This window comes from Ochotona curzoniae, unplaced genomic scaffold (assembly GCF_017591425.1).
Source record: "Ochotona curzoniae isolate NIBS_2020 unplaced genomic scaffold, NIBS_Ocur_1.0 contig_4504, whole genome shotgun sequence".
Lineage (NCBI taxonomy): Eukaryota > Metazoa > Chordata > Mammalia > Lagomorpha > Ochotonidae > Ochotona > Ochotona curzoniae.
This window is the reverse complement of record NW_024466309.1, coordinates 1,748,628-1,768,029: the sequence shown is the minus strand read 5'-3', so window position 1 is coordinate 1,768,029 and position 19,402 is coordinate 1,748,628. Positions and strand designations below refer to the sequence as shown.

At 40.9% G+C, this 19,402-nt stretch overlaps 1 protein-coding gene across 1 annotated transcript in view; it reads left to right on the top strand.

Moving 5' to 3' along the window:
- SERPINI1 (serpin family I member 1) overlaps positions 1-18,985 on the top strand; it is a 29,236-nt gene extending 10,251 nt beyond the window's left edge. The window contains exons 5-8 of the mRNA XM_040986384.1: positions 2,774-2,871; positions 16,304-16,390; positions 17,714-17,803; positions 18,672-18,985. Coding sequence (XP_040842318.1) covers positions 2,774-2,871; positions 16,304-16,390; positions 17,714-17,803; positions 18,672-18,748 — 352 coding nt within the window. The 3' untranslated portion in view covers positions 18,749-18,985. The remainder of the gene's footprint in view (positions 1-2,773; positions 2,872-16,303; positions 16,391-17,713; positions 17,804-18,671) is intronic.
- The last annotated feature ends 417 nt before the right edge of the window (positions 18,986-19,402 follow it).

Sequence of the window (19,402 nt, the reverse complement as noted above, 5' to 3'; positions counted from 1 at the left end):
GATGTCCCAGGAGAGAGCAGTCCATTCATAAGTGCTGGCATCTCTGCCACCCAAGTGGGAGACCAACACGCCCCCAGGTGCAGGAGGAAACAAGAGAATGCCAACACAATGGTCCCACCCATTTTCCTCCAGCTCTTGACCTTTGCACCCTAATCAAATATGTAAAAATTATCAAAAATAAAATTTATGCAATTAAAAATAAAGTGACTGAATTTTCTGCTCCTAGCCTTGTCTTGCCCCAGTTCCAGATGCTTCAGGCATGTGAGGAGTCAAACATCAGATGGGACATTTTTGTCCCTTTGCCTCACTGCCTCTCAAATGGATAAAATAAATTAAAAAAAAAAACTGTGAAGTTAAGGAGCTGCCCACATTTACTCATCCTCAGAGAACTAGCTAGCCACAAACATGTGAAATAAGGTGCTTTCAGAAAGTTAAAGAATCCTCTAGTGCTCTTTGCCTTTACTGGCTGCCTTTTCTCATGGATTCCTCTGCCATTTATCAGCTATCTGACCTCAGTTATTTCATTTTAGCTTTGTGCCTCTCAGTTTCCTTTATTATCCAAAGAGTCTAGTACTTTCTACTCAAAAGACAGTGGGAATACTTAATCATCTATTTTTATCCTTTTGAAACAATGCCTTGTACACAGTAATTCTCATAAAGGTGTTGATTGATTGACAAATAGATAAGTAAGTGATGAGAAACACACACATACCCCTGAACTCATCAGCTGTATCTGTTGGGGCATCCTTTAACTTTTCCTGCTCTTTTCCATTATTGAAGTGTGTATTGTAGAACAATTCTGCTTTCAGAATCAATGCTTTTGGTATAAAATGAAATACACAATGTTAACTGTACGTTAAAGGAGAAAAGATAGTCCAAATTCAGTACAACACACCTGGGCTTTGTCCACATTTCCCCAGAAACAGGCCTGCTCAACATTCCCGTGTGATCATTCCTCCTGGTGCCCATGACTTACTTTCGGCATCATCTTGTTCTCAGTCTTTTTAAAGTGAGTGCCAGAGGTGGTGTTGCGTAATCATTGAATGACACAGAGTTCCCTACTAGGGACACCGACAGCCTGAAACTTTATATCTATACTCTGCATTTGTCAGGCAAATATCTCTTAGGAAAAGGGAAATATTTGGATCAATCTAATTGCTTTCACCCGTCTAAATTAATCTTTGCTTTTTAAAAATATCGTTTGTTATAATGCAGGTCAGTTGATCCATGTTCAGTAATAGCTAGGTGATGTGATTCTTTGGTGTGATGGATCAATGAGACTGTCTGCGAAAGTTGTTATCTCAGCATTTTGTTAATGCTCCTTGTTACTACATTTTAAAATGTTTTCTTCTTAAGAAACTCATGCATATTTATTCATAAGTTATAAAGACTATCAAGACTAAAAGGCTGAAAACTTGCTTCTCTTTCACTTAACATAATCCACTATCATTGTGAAAGCACTCAGCTTATAAGGTGTAGTGTCTAGCACACTTTCATTGATTCGTGGCTTTGTTGTGATGATATAAAAAGAGGCTTGACATTGCTATAAGATGTTACTACATGATGACATAGTTTTAATATATCATCATTTTTAAGGCAATAGATTTTGTGTTCTCTTTTTCCAGGTTGTCCAAAGTTGACCCCTGAATGTATTATCGTAAAACAGAACTTGGCTAATAGTTAACCTTGCCCATAGAAGAGGAGGGGGTGAACAGTATTATGAAATACACTGGGTAACTGTATGATTAGTCATTGCCAGATGAGAAGACCAAACATGTTACTTACTAGGGCACAGGGTTTGAAAGCTCCTCATTTACAACTTTACACCATACTAATATAATGAGTTTTACATAAAAAATCATTTGTTCTATTATGTATTATGGCTTTGTGTATATACCATGTATTTTCCTGCTTGAAAATTTAAATCCTTCTTTTATGTCATTTTCTTTGGTGTCTCATATTTTTTACATGAAATTTAGTATTTATTTTTTATTTGAAACGTAGACTCACAGAGAGCGAACAGAGGGAGAGATATCTTTTACCCGCGGGCTCTTTTCCAAAATGGGCATAATAAGCAGAAACTGGGAGCCAGGGGCTTCTTCTGATTCTCCCATGATGGGAGCAGAAGCAGGCGGCCTTGGGTCACCCACCCTTGCTTTCCCACGCCCTCAGCGGGGAGCTAGATCAGAAGCACCCCATCTGGGACTCAAAACAGCACTCATATGAGATGTTGGTGCCACAGGGGGAGGATTAGCGTGCTCTGTATGCTACCACACCAGCTCCTGATGTCTCAGTTTAAAAAAAAAAGTATTGTTTTTTTTTTATTGGAAAGTCAGATATACAGAGATGAGGACAGACAGAGAGGAAGATCTTTTGTCTGCTGGTTCACTGCGCAGTGATCACAATGGCCAGAGCTAAGCCCATCCAAAGCCAAGAGCCAGGAACTTATGGGTCTCCCATGTGAGTGCAGGGTCCCAAGGCATTGGGCCATCCTTAACTGCTTTCCCAGGCCACCAGCAGGAAGGTGGAAGGGAACTGGAGCAGCTGGGACACAAACTGGGACCCTGGCACGTGCAGGTTGAGGACTTTAGCCACTGGGCTACTAGAGCAGGCCTAATGTCTCACATTTCTAACATCACAACCAAACACTCCTTGAAATCAAAAGCCGGGTCTAGCACATTTTGTTATCTCTAAAACCAGTATCTAACATTTTGTGGCTGTCTCAGGAACAGGATGCAGGAGATAAAACCTTTCCTCCTATCTCTTCTCTTAGGTTCACAGTGGAACAAGGGGTTGATATGAAGGACATTTTGAAAGCTCTTGGGATAAACGAAGTTTTCATCAAAAACGCAAATTTGACATCTCTGTCTGGTAAGAAACACCAAACATAAATTCTTCTTAAAATGATAATGTTAAGTTTCCTGTTTACTCCAAAGTTCTGATTTTTACTAATTTTTACATAAATCAACAAAAATGGATTTTACTTCTATAAGCCAAATTATAAATGAGTCCTAACATTTGGTTTATGTTTCCTGATGCATTCCTTATTTTTGATATTAGATTATATTCAGTAGTACTTTTTACACCACTGAGCTCTTCAATCTGACATTACATCTTAGAGAATACATAATAAATGTGTTGAGTATGCCAAGATGTGCTGTTGTGATGTCATAAGGAAAAGAAAAAAGATAAAGGAGTGCCTGCTATAAGAACTAAACAATTTTTTAAAGATTTTTTTTCCCCATTGGAAAGTCAGATTTATAGAGAGAAGGAGAGACAGAAAGATCTTCCATCCACTGGTTCCCTCCACAAGTGGCTGCAATGGCCAAAGCTCAGCCCATCCAATTTTAAGCCAGGATCCAGGAGCTTCTTCCTGGTCTCCCATGTGGGTGCAGGGTCCAAAGGCCTAAGGCCATCTTCTGCTATTTTCCCAGGCTGTAACAGGGAGCTGGAAGAGAAGTGGGGCAGTTGGGACACAAACCAGCACTCACATCTTACATTGGATATTGGTGTTCAACTGTTAATTAGCCTCTTAAGCCATGCCACTGGCCCCAAGAACTAAACACTTTTCTTTAAAAGAATGATTCATCCATCCATCCAACCTTTCTTTCTCTTTCTTTCTTTTTCTTTCTTTCTCTTTCTTTCTTTCTTTCTTTTGTTCTTTCTCTCCGTCTCTCTCTCCCTTCCTCCCTCCCTCCCTTCCTTCTTTTCTGATTTATTTAATTGATTGCAAAGTCAGATTTAAACAGAGAAGGAGAGACTGAAAGATCTTCTATCTGTTGGTTTACTCCTCAAATGGCAGCAATGGCTGGAGCTGAGTTCATCCGAAGCCAGGAGCTAGGAGCTTCTTCCTGGTATCCCATGCAGGTGCAGGATCCCAAGGCTTCGTCCTGTCCTCCACTGCTTTCCCAGGGAGCTGGATGGAAAGTGGAGCAGCCAGGACACAAGCCCACACCCACGTGGGATCCCAGCATATGTGAGGCAAGGACTTTAGCCACTAGGCCACTACGCTGGGCCCAGAACTAAACACTTTGAAAAAGAAAAACAAATAGCAAACAACTAACATGAGAAGTTCCCTAAGTCTGCAATGAAAAGCCACAGCTTTGGAGCAAGCTTTTAGCCTAGTTTTTAAGATGGCCATGTCAACATTGGAGAGCCTGGATTCAACACCTGATTCTAGTTTCAGCCTCTTGCTTTCCACTAAAGCTGATCCCAGGGGAGAACAGTGGTGAGTCCTCACCTTTTGTGGAGGCCCTAGTTGGGGTTTCCTGCACCTGTCTGCAGCCTCATGACCCAGTCTGAACTGTTATGCTCATCTAGGGAGTAACCAGCAATGAAAGCAGTCTCTCTCTGCCTAAAAACAATGCAAAAAACTAAAGGTTTTGAAAAAAACAGCTTCAAATTTATTTATACCTTTTCCTGATTTATTTTAAATGTCCCAAGGACAAAAGATAATTATGACTTAATGAGCACATGCTATATATGTATTTTGAAAAATCAGACTGTATACTTATATGCATTATAGGTTAATATAAAAATTATACTTCAAATAGAAAAATTATAGTTCTATGATTTGGGGATTCATGAGGTTTTGTTTGCATTTACCTATTTATTCATTTCCTCAACAAATTTTGTCAGACTCTTATATTATGTGATTTAGTTTGTTTAATTAATTTAATTAAAAATTCAAAAATTAATTGAAGATTATTTTAGTATCCTTTGGGTTTGAGATTAGCTGGAGTGTTCATATTTCTTTCATCAGTAAATTACATAATGAAAAAAATTCCAGATGCATTATTAATTTAGATACTCTAAGTTGTTCACAATAAAACTCATATAATGTCAATAATATTAGAGTGTTTAGAATGTACAAAGTACTTTAGGAAGTATTTTTAGATAGCTTACCTCAAGAAATTCATCCATGAGAAAAGACATCAAAGACTTAAAGCTTAATTAACAAAATAGATATATTGGTAATTTTCTGGTTTTTTTTTTCAGTAGAAAACAAAAGTAAGTAGAAGCTGTTTTTCTTTTAATGAGATAAAGATAGACATATATTAAAAGTTGTGCTGGCAGTAGTACCTCTAGGTATGTAATTCATCAAGTCCATTACCGAACTAGAGAGCCACGAGGTGATGGATGATCCCTCAATAATTGAACTGTTTAAGGAGATCATTTTGCTTTCCTTTCCTGACAGAGGAGGCTTAAAAACATGACTTGTGCACCTGGAGTGTGAAGGCCCATAGACTGAATTCAAGGAAAGTGATGGCTCCTTCGTGACGTGTTCACATGTGTGTTCAGGGTACACATAGAAGGAGGGGGTGGGAGTGGGGCTTGGATTGCTCACGGAATTCTCGGGAGGATTCTGTGATCCAAAAGCCTTCCCAGATCCAGGATTGGGCAGACTGTTTCCTCAACAGCACTCAGCTTCCAGCAATAAGTTGATCCTGATGTAGTTGGTATCACAACTTTGAGCCCTGGTCTAGAGCGCTTACAGCCTGAAGTGCTAATAGAGCTTTTCTGAATGTCTGTGATATAAATGTTGCTGCCTACATGAGAGAGATGCGTTTTCCCTGAATAAATGTTTTTGTGGCTCATATCCAATCTCTTGGGGCTCCGAGCCTTTCAGTAGGGCTGTCAATAGGTAAGACTGGTGGGAATTTAACAGGCATTTGGTGTCTTTCTGCCTGAATCCGAAACGTACTCATGGCCGTTGTGCTCTTTAGTCTACAGCTCCAGAGCTCTTCCTGAGGAATTGAGTCTCTGTCTTATTGTCACGGCCATCTTCCAAGTAGATAACTACATTCTGCTTGCTTCACCTGACTCTGGCTTGATTAGCAATCCCTCAATGTCACCCAAACATCCAGGCAGTTCTTGTACCCAACGTGAGAAGCAGAGCCTCCCAGGCCTGAGGTGGCAGCACTACAGTGCCAGGCAATTCCTGTGGTCAGGGTAGCTGACAGTTTCTGACATATTTTCAAAGTTTATAAGGTAATATTTAATTGCTCTGGCTATGTACAGAGACAACGGACCAGACATATACATCAGGAGTCCTTCTAGTGTCCTGCCCACAGTTGCATTCCCGATCCCCGCCTAGCATAGAGCTGACACATATTTGGCACCCAGTAAATGCTCCCTGAAAAATGAAAGTGGCAGAAGGAAGGAGAGAAGGTATGTTTTCAGACCCACTTTACACAGTATGAAAAAATTCAATAAGAAATCCAGGATTTGCCAATCTCAGTCACCACCCAACCACCCAAACACATCCCAACACCACCACCAACTGCTCTCCACCTAGGGTTATCTAGAACAAACTCTCGATGGGATGGATTGAGAATCCCCATGGAAGGGAAGACACTGTGAAGGAAGATTATGAAGAAAATAATCAAAAAATAGAATGAGTGGACAGTGAATAATGTTTGCATTTTTAACTCATCGAGCATTTGGGCGGCATCTGAGAAAGTGTGTGGTTGCCTGTGGAGCATGGGAGTTTTTATTTCATGCCCCACTCCACACTTATTGGGAACTTTACTATCTTTTCAAATAAAATTCTAGCTTAAAAATAGGAGGAAAATTAGCAGCATTCATGGAAGAATTCATCAGAGAACTTGCAAGCACCCTAGAACAAGAGTTCGGTTCTATTGCAACACTGCTAATTCTTCTATGATGTAATAGACATGTCATCTTTCTTCAAAAACAGCAAATGTGATTTAGCAGTGGTGCACAAAACAACAGCCTACATCACCTCTTGCTTCTGGAAAGAAAGTGACTTGGCATCCTTTAGAAGACTGCTTGAGTCCGTTTTCATTTTTTATTCCCTGGCATCTATTCTTATTTCAGACTCTCATTACTGCTGCCCTAGACTATTTCAACAGCCTCCTAAATGGTTTCCAATCTCACTCCAACCTAATCTGTTTTATCTACTACTGCTAAGGTTAATCATCTTAAATCTGACTCTCGGATCATTTCAGCCGGTTGGTCTCATCCATTCCCTGCTCAGCATGGCCCCTCTGCCCAGCCCCCTCCCAGGCTTCACTCTGGGGGATTGCTTATGTAGGATTTGTGCTCCAGCCACACTGTGCATACTCTCTGAACCCAGCTCCCATTTTTGATAAAATCTTCCCTCTCATAATACTTTCTGAACAAGTTTCCACTCAAATATCCTATTTCATCAAGCCACCATAATTACAACCAGAACTTGAATTCTTGTTGGATTTGTGATGGTTCATGCTTTTCCTATGGAACTTACCAGATCTCAGCTTGCATCACTGTTATTTTCACATCTAATGGCCCCTGTCACAGTTTGTTCATTTCCATTTATTTATATTCTTGAGAGAGTCTTTTTCACAGACTTGTTCCCCAAATGACCAGCAGTGAGTAACTCATTCCAGGTTCTCTGATGGAGGCATGGGGAGCTAAGTACTTGACCCATCACTCGCTGCCTCCCAGAGCAGGAGTCAGAGTTGGTAGCAGGCTCGGAATCAAACCCAAGCATTCCAGTTTGAATGTGGATATTTCAAGTGGCAGTAACTGCTCTGTCAGATGCACAGCTCTCCGGCTGGAATTCACTCCCCTGGCCCAAGCGTGAGTCTGAAGAATTTCTTCAAGGTATACTGTGCTTTCTAGTCGACATCCACTCCAGAAGAAATAATGCTCAGCTTTTATTGTCTTTTTAAATCCCAACTTGATGCCCATTGCTTCTGACAGTGAATGGTGTTAACACGGGGAATGTTTATGCAGTAAACGTGATGGGAACTCGTGGGGAGAAATGTTCTCTTTTCGGGCTTTAAGTGCTCATCTGGTTGCATCATGGATCCCAGTGCAGTTAGGGCTATGTTGTAATGGAAATAATGATGTCAGCATTTGGGTTATTAGATACCCCTCCCAGAAGGAGTAGGGGGAAGGAGAAAGAGAGCTAAATCTTTCAGTAGGAAGTGCAAGCTTGAAGAAATGAGCCACTAAAGTCAGGAAATAAGACACAGCGAAGCTACCGGGCAGGTCAGCATCAGGTGCTACACGGACTTGTGTTGGATTCACTCATGTATTGCTCTTGTTTTTTCTCTGTCTCCTTGGTGCTGTAAGCTGGGCAACATCTAACAAACTTGATCGTCCTTTTCCTGGCTGTGTGCTCATCCGATTCACCCTTCACAGCTGCTGCCATGGGTGTTTCTGAAGACAAAAGCAGTTACTTCCTTTCTCTTCTGGATGACAAGCCCATGCCTTCTACTATTATGACCAGTTAAGAATATGCACAACCCACATTCTGTCCTACCCCCTCATAGCCCACGCTTTAGTGGGAAGATGCTCACTTTGCAAATCAAATCCTTCTGTTAGGATACCCTTGCCCCTTGGCCTCTTTGCTTCCTCCCCTCAATGTCAGGAACTGGCCCAAAGGTCACCAGTGCTAAGAGCTTCCCTAACATGACTGGTCTCTCACATGGCTGACTTTCCCTTCCCTGGAGTGTGGTAGCACTTTGCACATGAACACATCTGTGCCACAGCTTCCACAGGTGCCTTAAAGTGTTGGTGGACGCACTTTTTTCTGAGCTCCAAGCTCCTCAGTGTGTCAGATCTGATGTGTCTCAGCATGCAGCATGGGGTTGGGGTCAGATGTAGAGTGGGTAAGTAGATGGCACAGTTTCCTGCCTGACATGAGGGAGCGGGAGGGGGCAGTTCTCATGCCTTCCAGCCCTCCTGTGATCCATAATACAATCCACAACCTCTTTGTGTCCTTGTCCAGGCCCAGTTTGTGTCCACCTCTGCCACACCCTGCCCTCCTGTCCTCCCTTGGCCTGGTCTGTTGTGGTCCTTTCATCTCAAGTGTGTCTTCTCCCTGTGCCTTCCAAACACCTCGGGGAGCAGCTCTCCCTCCCCCACTGGCATACCATCTTCCTTTCTTTTCCGTCCTGACATAAACTGTGGCTATTTGTTATTTGCCTGTTCTCCTTTTAGGTAATATTTGCCTTCTGTTATTTAGGAGGGAGTTGTTTGGTTCCCCCACAGTATACCCAACACATCTTCTGTTTGGTTTACTACATGAGTGGAAGAATGGGAAAACAAATTTCTGCCTGCAAATTCTGTAACATAATCTAATCTGACAAGCAAACCAACACCATTCCTACTTTGAAACAATTCAAATTTTAGGAAGCCTTTTGTGGCCTTTAGGAAGCCTTTTAGATTTTGTGGGTGGCATTAAAGCTAAAAATATTGTAGCAATTAAGACACAGAGAAGCTTTTGGTATTCTAGGGTTCAGTTGTGGTGCTGTGTTCATTTTGTTATTTTAAGCATGCCCTTGGTGACGCAGAAACCTGCTAAAGTTAACTGTGTGAGAATAGTGCCACAGAGCCCTCCAGGGCACAGCAGCCATTCTGCCAATGTTCTGGTACTCTCAGGTCGTTGGGATTTTGATGCCCAATGTCGCAGATGGGAAGGGCTCTCGAAATGCATTTAGCTCTGATATGCTCTGCTTTCTCTGGAAGAGATTGAATTCTTGCTTTCTTCTCTTGGGAACTCAGCTCCTACTGGCTCCGTTCCCATTTCATTCACTCTGGAAAGCCAGGCTCCGTGCTGCCCAGAGGCACTGGCCATTTGGCAGCAGTGTCGGCCATAGCCAGGAGAACGCTTCTTGGAGCTTCTGAAGAGATGTCTTTTAAAACTCTGTTTGCCTTTGATTTAGTGAAAGGAATGCCAACTTTTCTCTAACCAGTAAGATGAGTTCTGCAGTGTAAGCCTGCTGAATACCCCCTCACATTTTGTTCCTGTTTATCAAATGTTTGAAAAGTATAGCAGGTGCCTGGCCATGTGCAAGGTGGTGTGGCTGAGCTTCAGGTGAGGTGTGGGTGTGGAGAGGCAAGCAGCATCATAGGAAGCTGGCCTGTGTTGGCCTGAGGTTGCCGGGATGAGGGCACGGGAAGGGCCGCACAATGTTGGCAATATTCTGACAGCTCTCTGGGAACTGGTTTACTTTTAGGATTTGGAGGCTGTGGACACACACTTTCCTAATGATTTTTCAAAATATATTTTATTTTCCCATAAGGCTTGGAGTTTGTTCCATAAGAAAAAAAACACAAAAATAAAAGGTTAAATGTTGTGAGCTTTTGTTTATGTCTGCACGGGTTTGCTTTGAATTGTGTAACACTTAGACTGAGATTTCAAACACTGCTTCCCAGCTTTGTCTTGTTTTCTTTAAAATAGATACAGTGATATGGGCCTCCAAATCCTATTCTCTTTGCTATTGTACTAGATCCAGTCTTTAAAAATATATTTAATTGAGAGAGGCACAGTAAAAGATAAGACAGAATGTTCACATCCTTGCTATGGCCGGGTTGGGGAACACAGTCCAGGAATCCTCCCTGGGAGGCAGGGACCAGATTGCTGATCCATCACCAGTGGCACCCAGGGCTGTGTGCATGAGCTGGAGATGGCATCCACACACCCTAACATGGGCTAGAGGTGCCATCACTGCTAAGCTAAATGTCCGTCTCCAGATCCGATTTTTAAATGTTTTAGTTGCATATGTCGCATTTTGACTTTTCCTCTTTTTGTTGCTGTTCTCAATTTTCTTAGAACACCTGCTTCAGATTAGTGTCACATTTTATATCCTAGAAGAATAAACTTTATAACCCTAATTATGAGCAGGCTTTGCTGTAGTGTCTTTCGAAGTACACAAAATAACAATACACTAACTGCTTCCACTTGAATCCCATTGATTGTTGTGTCCTGGGTTTAATACTAAACAGCTGCACATTGTGAAGAAACCGCTTCTACTTAGCTTAGTTTAGTAGGCCCAGCTGTGTAAGAATCCCAAGGAAGGACACACTCTGACCTGGAGGAAGTTGGCAGTTCAGGAAGAGACGATGGTGCACAAGAGATGCCATGGAGCTTCTTATAATCACTCTGATTTCGGTAGGAAAGAACTGTCAGATCTGCTTTTCCAATTTAAGAATTAGAGGAGAGAAAAGGAAGCCACATAGGTCCTAGGGCTGGAAGCTGGGCATCTAAGTAGATCTGCTATCTCACCGTACAAAAGGGTAAGAGGCTCTGGGGGAGGGGAGTGGAACAAGGCACAGACATGATAAACACAGGGTAGGTCATGGTGTGGTGTGTTCAGGCTACTTCAGCCCAAGGGTAGAGCAAGCTGAGTGGTGAAGCAGGGCATCCTCATGGGATGCTCAGGATGTATACCAAGCAGGCACACATGCTTCCTCAAATGTACTGAAATTCAAGTGGGACATGAAAAAATGAGGAGTTTTAAGAGGCAGTTACAATCTGCTTTGTACCTTGATCCAATTATCCCGGAGGAATCTTAATATGAACTGAAGACGGTTGGGAGAACAGTTCTCTGTTTTTGTGTCAAGATGTGTGATGTGAAACTCGTCTTAAGAATGATCTGCATATGCTACTGGATTTAATATTCTGATTTTAAAAGAGCTTTTATCTGCACATTAATAGCTGAGCGTGACCTAGGATTTTCTTTTCTTACATGGCCCTTGTTCATTTCTGATAGCAGGGTGTGACTTCCCACAGAAGTTGGAGAGCTTTTATTCACTTTAGTGTCTAGAATAGTTTTCTGATAGCTAATCCTGTCTGTTCATGGAAGATTTGGTCAGAATCCCTTAGAAAAATTATCTAGGCTTGAGCTTTTTAACTTTAAAGAGAGGAGAAAGCTTTTGCTTACTGATTCAATTATTTTAGCGGTTACTGGCTTATACAGATAATTCATTTCTTCCTTCACTCCATTTTGTCATTTATACATTTCTGTAAAATATTCCAGTTCATGGCTAATCTGCTCATTGTCAAAATTATCTGCGAAGAAGCAAGAATCTTGGGAGAATTGGAAACATTTTGTATTTGCAGAAATGAGTTCATAGATTTACATGTTTGTCAAAACTTACCAGATGAAGGATATAGTACATAGCAAACAAATTGTTTGTAATAAATGCAATTAGGTTTTATTTGCATAAAATTGTACCTAGTTTGCTGGTGTGTGTGTTCCCATCCTCGAAATCATCTTTAGATTTCCTCTCCTTTTTGTTCGTATCACCTGTCTGGACAATCATTCTCCGTTTCTCCATAAATCTTGTTGGAAGCGTTGTTCACTTCGTTATGTTTGAAATAACTGAAACTGTGAGAGACCTCCCAGTATCCTTGTTCTTTTGATCATCTCGGTCAAGCACCTTGAGTACCCTGCCACAACCACTACCATCATTTTATTGGGGTGAGTGAGAGCCTACAGGAAGTCATGTGGCTCTAGGAGGTTACAACATTTTAGGAAAAGGCCAGCGATAGAGGACTGGAGCAAACCACGCTTGGCACTCTTCCAGTTCCTCCCTGGCACTGCTGCTGCCCATTCAGTTTTCTGCTAACTCCTCCTGGGAGGCAGCAGGTGCTGGCTCCAGGGCATGAGTCTCTGCCCCCTTGTGGGAGATGCCTTCAGCTTCAGTATGCCCCGGTTGTTGGGTTGTTGTGGGTATTCGGAAAGTGAACCAGCAGATATTCTCTGTCTGCCCGTAGACAGTGGAGGGATACTCTGAGGAGCCTCGTGTAGCCAGGAGACTGTGGGAAGTTCCCCAGATGTTGCTGAAATGGCCCCCTGGTGTCTTCTTCATGGGGAATATCCTCAGAATACTCAGGCAGGGCTTGGCTGAAAGACTGAGTGCTCATTATCCCTTAGGAAATATGTCCTGTGTGTTTATCCTTATGGGCAGGACAGTGATCCTTCCTTTAGTAAGGGCAGACCAAAGGAGACAGCAGATTCTGAAACAATACAGCACCACTTAGCTACTAAATGGTTAATATGATTTACAGTTTGGAAATTCATGTGCTTGTCTTCCAGCTAAATGGACTTGGACACTTAGCATGATTTCTAGTTTTCCTTTTGTTCAAACAAAAATGACAACAAAATGCTCTTTCAGACTTCAGAGAGCTAATTATACTTAACTGCTAAATGTAAAAATTTCATTGCCTTTTATTTTTTCTTCTAGTCATCAAAGGCATCCTAGAAGGAAATATTTAAGATGCACTATGTAATAATGTGATGTTTATATTTTAAAGCCAAATGTGATATGATGAAGTAACATCCAAGTTAAAGGTATCTTTAAAAAAGAGAGATCTTAGTGTATTCAAAGATATTGTTATTAGTTTTGTTGGGAGTTACACAGAATTGCCAGGTGCTGTGTAACAGGTGTACCCAGGCTGTTTTTGAATATAATTGCTTGTGCATAATTATATGTTTTGGAAAACTTGCAGGGAAAATATATGTAGTGAGTAAGATTTGGTTACTTTCAAAGTCAGACTCAACACTCTATTGGGAAACCCCATTGTGCCCTTACTGAATGGTGCTGGGCACCAGCAACAAAATTATTTATCTTAAATTTTCATTAGAGCTCCTGGAATTGAGAGGGGAACAAAAGGAAGCTTATAATCTTGAGTAATTTTGCTTTCTTGTGCTTAAAAAATATTTAGGGCATCTGAGAAAACTCAATTCTGCAAACCATTTTATAAGTTGCTAAAGCCTGAGTGATTTGAAAACCAGAAATTTATTTCCATACAGTTTGAGAGGCCAGAAGCCCAAGATAAAGATTTCGGCAGGCTTAATGTTTTCTGTGGCCTTCCTCCTGGCAGGCAATGGCCGTATGCGCCCTCTATCTTTACATGGTGTGTTAGTGATAGAACCAGCAGTCTGTGCATATCTGTATGTACATGCTATCTGTGTGTATCTGTGTGTGTGAGTGTGTGTGTGTGTACTATATCTATGTGTGTGAACATGTGTGCAGAGGGAGAGAGCATGAGAATGAGGCAGAGACAGAGAAAGATATTTTAAAGATCTGTTGAGGCTTTGGAAATATAGCATCTGCAAACTAAAGACCCAGGGGTGCATTACGTTTCAAGTCCAAGGGCGACTGGCTGACAGATTTTCTTCTTGCTCTTGGGCAGCCAGTTTTATCTTGTAAGACCTTTAGTATGCTGGATGCAGCTGTCTCACCTTGGGAGAGTTATCTGCTGTACTAAAAATTAACTTGCTTAAATATTAATGCCATGCAAAAGAACTTTCACAAAAATATCCAGAATAATGTTTGACCAAATATCTGGGCACCATGGCGCAGCTAGGTTGGCAGATAGAATTAAATGCTTCATATGATCTTTCCTCAATACCAGTGCCTATATTCCAATTTCCTGTTGTAAGACACTACTCACATTGGATTAAGACCCACCCTAGTGACTTAATCTTAAGTCTTACCTCCAAACACATTTAAATTATTTTTATTATTGATTTGGGAGTGATCCTAACTGCTCCTTCACTCGTCAAATGCCCATGACTGTAGGTGAAAACTGGGAGGGGAGATTTTTTTTCCAGGTCTGCCATGTGTGTGGCAGTCTTAGCTACCTGAGCCTTGCTTACTGCTTCTCAGGGTCTGAACTACTGGGAAGCTAACGTCAAGAAGAATCAGATGCTGTTGTTTCCATCTGGGACATGGAAGTAAACACGCATCTCCACTCCACATTGTCAAGTGCTAAGGGTAGAACTTCCACGTACAACTTGGGAGCAGGAGAGTACACAATTCAGACCATACCACTCATTAACTGAAAACTCGCCTGGGATGAAAAACAGCTCAGGAATACTTCTCCTTGATGCAGAATTCTCAAAGCCTGCCTTTGCTTGCAGCAACTCCGTCATTGGCTTGAACATGGTAGAAGAAAGTGCGTGTTTATTGCAAAGTGAAGAGCAAGGAGCTGGGCAGATGGGGCCTACTTCCTGGGCTCTTCACTGGGCTAGAGTAAAGGGACATTCAAATTAAGGGTGGGATTGAGAAGTCATGTCTTTGGTCTATGCTTATGCCCGTCCTTTGATGGTCAGCAGTATCATGCTCTTTTGGAAATCTTCATGATGGTAGTCAGGTGGTAGAGTTACTCTTTGCTCAGGGCTTGGGGTCCCTGGAAAAACAAATCTTCAGACAAGACTGAGTATCAAGAGGTTATTTTCTTAGGGGGAGACGAATGATCTGAGTCTTGTGTTCAGGAACCTATATAACCAGCTGCACCACTTCCTCAATAGTAAGAGGTTGATTTACAGTCACAAAAGTAGAGAAGAGGATGTTTAACCCAAGGGAGGAAGCCTGGCCGACGGAGATCTGATGGTGTCTAACACCTGCATGATTTGGAGCAGGTTGTTTAGTTACGCCTTCACTTGGGCGTGCATGTGCCATGTCAGAGGATCTGGGTCTGTGTCCTGGCTCCACGTCCTATGGAAGTCCCGTGCTGGCTCAGGGAACTGAGTCCCTGTCATTCCCGTGGAAGGCCAGGGCTGACTTCCTGACTCTTGGTTTTAGTTTGCCCAATCCCAACTGTAGCAGGCATTTGGGGAGTGAAGTATTGATGGGAGAATTCTCATTGTCTTTCTCCCTCCCTTCCTCTCTCTCTTTCTCTCCTTTTCAAATAAATGAAAGAATCTGAAAATACTTAACATATGTTATTTCCTCTCATTCTCATTCCAGGGTAACACATTTCTGAATCCCTGCATAAACCAGTTAATTGGAATAGAAAGTAACTTTCTTTACTTTTCTACAACCTAGAAATCAACTGTTTATTTTTGTTGTTGTTGTTGCTTGACATCTTCCATCTGCTGGCTCACTCTGCAAATGGCTGCAATGGCCAGAACTAGGCTGGGCTGAAGCTGAGACCAGGAGCTTTCTCTGGGTCTCAGACTCGGGTGCAGAGTTCCCAGGCTTTGGACCATCCTCTGCTGCTTTACCAGGACACAAGCCGGGAGTTGGATTAGAAGTGGAGCAGCCAGGACATGAATCAGTGCACATATGGGATGCTGGGGCTGCAGACAAAGGATTAGCCTACTCAGCTACTGTAATGACCCCAGTTGTTTGTGTGTGACAACTATTCACGTAGTCTCAATTAGAGATTAGGTTAAAATGCGTTTTTGTTATTCTGGTTATATCTGGATTTTTGCTTGTTTTCATTCTGTATTTTTAGATCGCAGTTAGAGGGCAATATGTAAGACTTTTTTTTAATCTTGAGTTATGAATTAATTTGGAGTCACAATTAAAGACAAAAAATATTACCAGTGGGAATGACCAATAAAATTAAGAAGAAAATATACAGTTAAGGCATGTTACCAATCACAAAATGGTATATCCTATCAAATTAAATCTTGTGACATTATCTATTATATCAATATCTTAGTTCCTCTTATCTCTGAGGCCTGCTTACCAAAAGGGTGCCCTGTTTCTCTGTCTCTTATATGAAGAAGATGCTTCTGCTTCTTTCTCTCCTCTCTCTTTGTTTTTGCAGATAATAAAGAACTTTTCCTTTCCAAGGCAATTCACAAATCCTTCATAGAGGTTAATGAAGAAGGCTCGGAGGCTGCTGCCGCCTCAGGTATTCAAAATGTTGTTTGCTAAAATTTTCTCATCTCATCTGTCTGGATTTGTGTTTTCGAAGCCATCCTGGATTGGGGGAGGGTTCCTTCTCAGAATCAAGTGAAGCCAGAGTCAGCTCCAATTTAGGGTCAGGGAAGTGAGTGCTGCAGGGCCCCTCTACCGAGTAACCCCTGGGGTAGCTGGCTCCCTAATGAGAGACTGGACACCCTGGCAGCAATGGATAAATAGATTGTCCTGCTGTGCTGCCTGCTTAAATATTTAAAATATTTCTCTGGTACCCACTTAAGCATTTTTCTTCCCATCTAATTGCTTGTGGAGGTTGGTTTTTAGTTTTGCAGGTGAACACTTTCAACTTAAAAAGGAAAACCCATACATAATGAGAGCATGTAACAGAATCCAAAATAATTTTAAGTGCTTTTAATGAGCAATGGTTAAATAAATAACTTAAAATTTGCTAGAAATCACATGTCCAGTATGCATGATGCTGCTCCCCTAGTTAGCTAATACATGCATATCCCGTGCCTTTTCTCTCCCTTATTTTTGGAGTGGGGTTGAATTTATATCAATTTCATGTTCAGTAACTAACTTCACATTTCAATAGGATGCTCTACTCAATCCCTCTAAAAAATTACTAGATTATATGTGAACATATATATATATTTTTAATTTACTGATCACAGCAGTTATTTTCAGGGTTAAATTAGAGCAGCCATCTTAGAATATGAAAGCTTAATTTTTGGCAAAAATCAGTCTTGACTTTTTCCTGAAAAGCATGCTGTATCACACATACAACCACTACTCATAATGAGGATCACAGGGAAATGCAGTCTTCTAGCTGGAGGAAGCCACTGCCCCTCTCACTGCTGCTTCTCTTTAATCATGTCTGTCCTGACTCCTCACAGTTGGCTGCTGGAGCCTTGCTGCATAAAAGTAACCATTTCAGACAAAAGAAATAAGAATGTAAATAATATGAATTATCTTCATTTTTTTCTATTTTGGGGGTCTTTTTTTTCTTTCCCTACCCTTTCCTCAAAGGACATTTCAAGAACAGCACCTGTGTATATCAGAGACAAAATAACGTTTTGCTAACAGGAAGAATAAATTATCCTATTATTTTGGTGGAATGGAAGGAGTAATTGCATGTGACATGTGTTGGTTCTTCTGTTTTCAAAACAGAAAGTGAAAATGTTGGTGCTCTTACAAGTTTCCCTCAGGTCTGTCGTCTGTGGCCCGTTGCTTTTCCATTGTGGTGACAGAGCTGCCTTTGAACAGGTGCTCGCGAGTGCCTGTGTACACTCAGACGTGCTTCCTCTCTCTGCAGGAATGATCGCCATCAGCCGGATGGCCGTGCTGTACCCCCAGGTGATTGTGGACCATCCATTCTTCTTTCTGATCAGAAACAGGAGAGCTGGTAAGTCTGTTTTAAGAATGGAACTTTTTTTTTTTTTTTCAAAATGAACCAGCAAGAAATCTTCTGCTTTAATTTGAAGCCTTTTTTTTTTTTTACTGTGTATCAAATAATTTCTAATGTTCAAAGCCTTCCTCAAAAACTATTTTATTTATTATACTTTGAGATAACACTATTTAAGTTTATGTTATAGCCACAGGCTTCATAGTTTGACTAAAGAGTTGACAAATAGAAAGGGACAATGGGCAAGGACTACAAATGAATAGCTGTTAATATTATTCTCAACTTTACTCATACGAAGACATTTTAGAAGTTATAAAATCGTTGAAATAATGGCAGGATACAATATTAATATGTATGGCAGATATTTTAAAAAGTTTAATAAAGCACTGTAATTACAGTAAAAACTGGTACTCACAGGTTAATTTTATCTGCCCTGTATAAGGAAGAATAGACAATACTTGTTGTTCTGTGTTTGGGTTATTTCACTCAACCTGATAGCCTCTTGTTCCAGCCATTTTGTTGTAAAAGAATAGAATTTCGGTCTTTTAAAAATAGTTGAATAACTGTATATATTTTTTAATTTACTCATCTGCTATATAGATCTGCCAAATGAACCAGGAATCCCATTATAGATCAATACACAAAGAACATGAACTAATACACAGAGAGCTGCTGTTCCCAGCAGGCAAAATGTGCAGTCAACCACAGTTTATATCCTTGGTTGAACATTCAAATGCTTTTTTGAAAAAAGTGTTATATGAATCATAAGTATTGATAAATGAAATTTAAAGCTTCATTTTACAGCACTGCTAATAGGAAGCACAGAGGGAGCTGAATGGTCCTCTCTTCTGTTCACATCTTGTTGCAGGCACCATCCTGTTCATGGGGCGAGTCATGCACCCCGAAACAATGAACACGAGTGGACACGACTTTGAGGAACTCTGAGTCATTTCATCCACACAGCAGGAAAGCAGTAACAAAGCACATCCTGTCTGCAACTGGTATACCCTTCGCATTTGTGTTTAATGGTGTATCTTATGATAGTATTTAAGAAACTCCAGATAAATATATATATATATGTAAATTATAAGCAACTTGCCAAGGAATGTGGTCAGTATTATGGCAATAGTCTTGTTATGGGATTGTATTTGTTGTGCTGTTATCACAATAAAAGTACATGTCGAACATATCAACAGCTCTTTTTCTTTCATTTCAGAATTTAAAGTTACTTCTAGCTTGCAAATGTGATTCTCTTTCGAAATCCAAATACTATCTAAATACCAAGAGGAGAAACTTGGAGATAGTCATGTTTCTGAATGTCTTAAATCTTTCATAGAGATGGAGGACCAAAGCAGCAAAGTAAGTTAGCATTACACATTTAGCAAGAACAGCAATAAATGAAGGCAAGCACTCCGCATAAATTCTTATTGTCATTTTTGATAAATTAGCATCATAGTATATAGGAGTACAAAATGAACATCTTTTGCATTAATACATGATAAACTTTGTTAAAAAAAATAAGTTTATATAAATGCCATTGGTGATACCAATGGCTTACTTTTCTAATTTTTAAAAATCCCCTTGGTTTCATATGTTTGA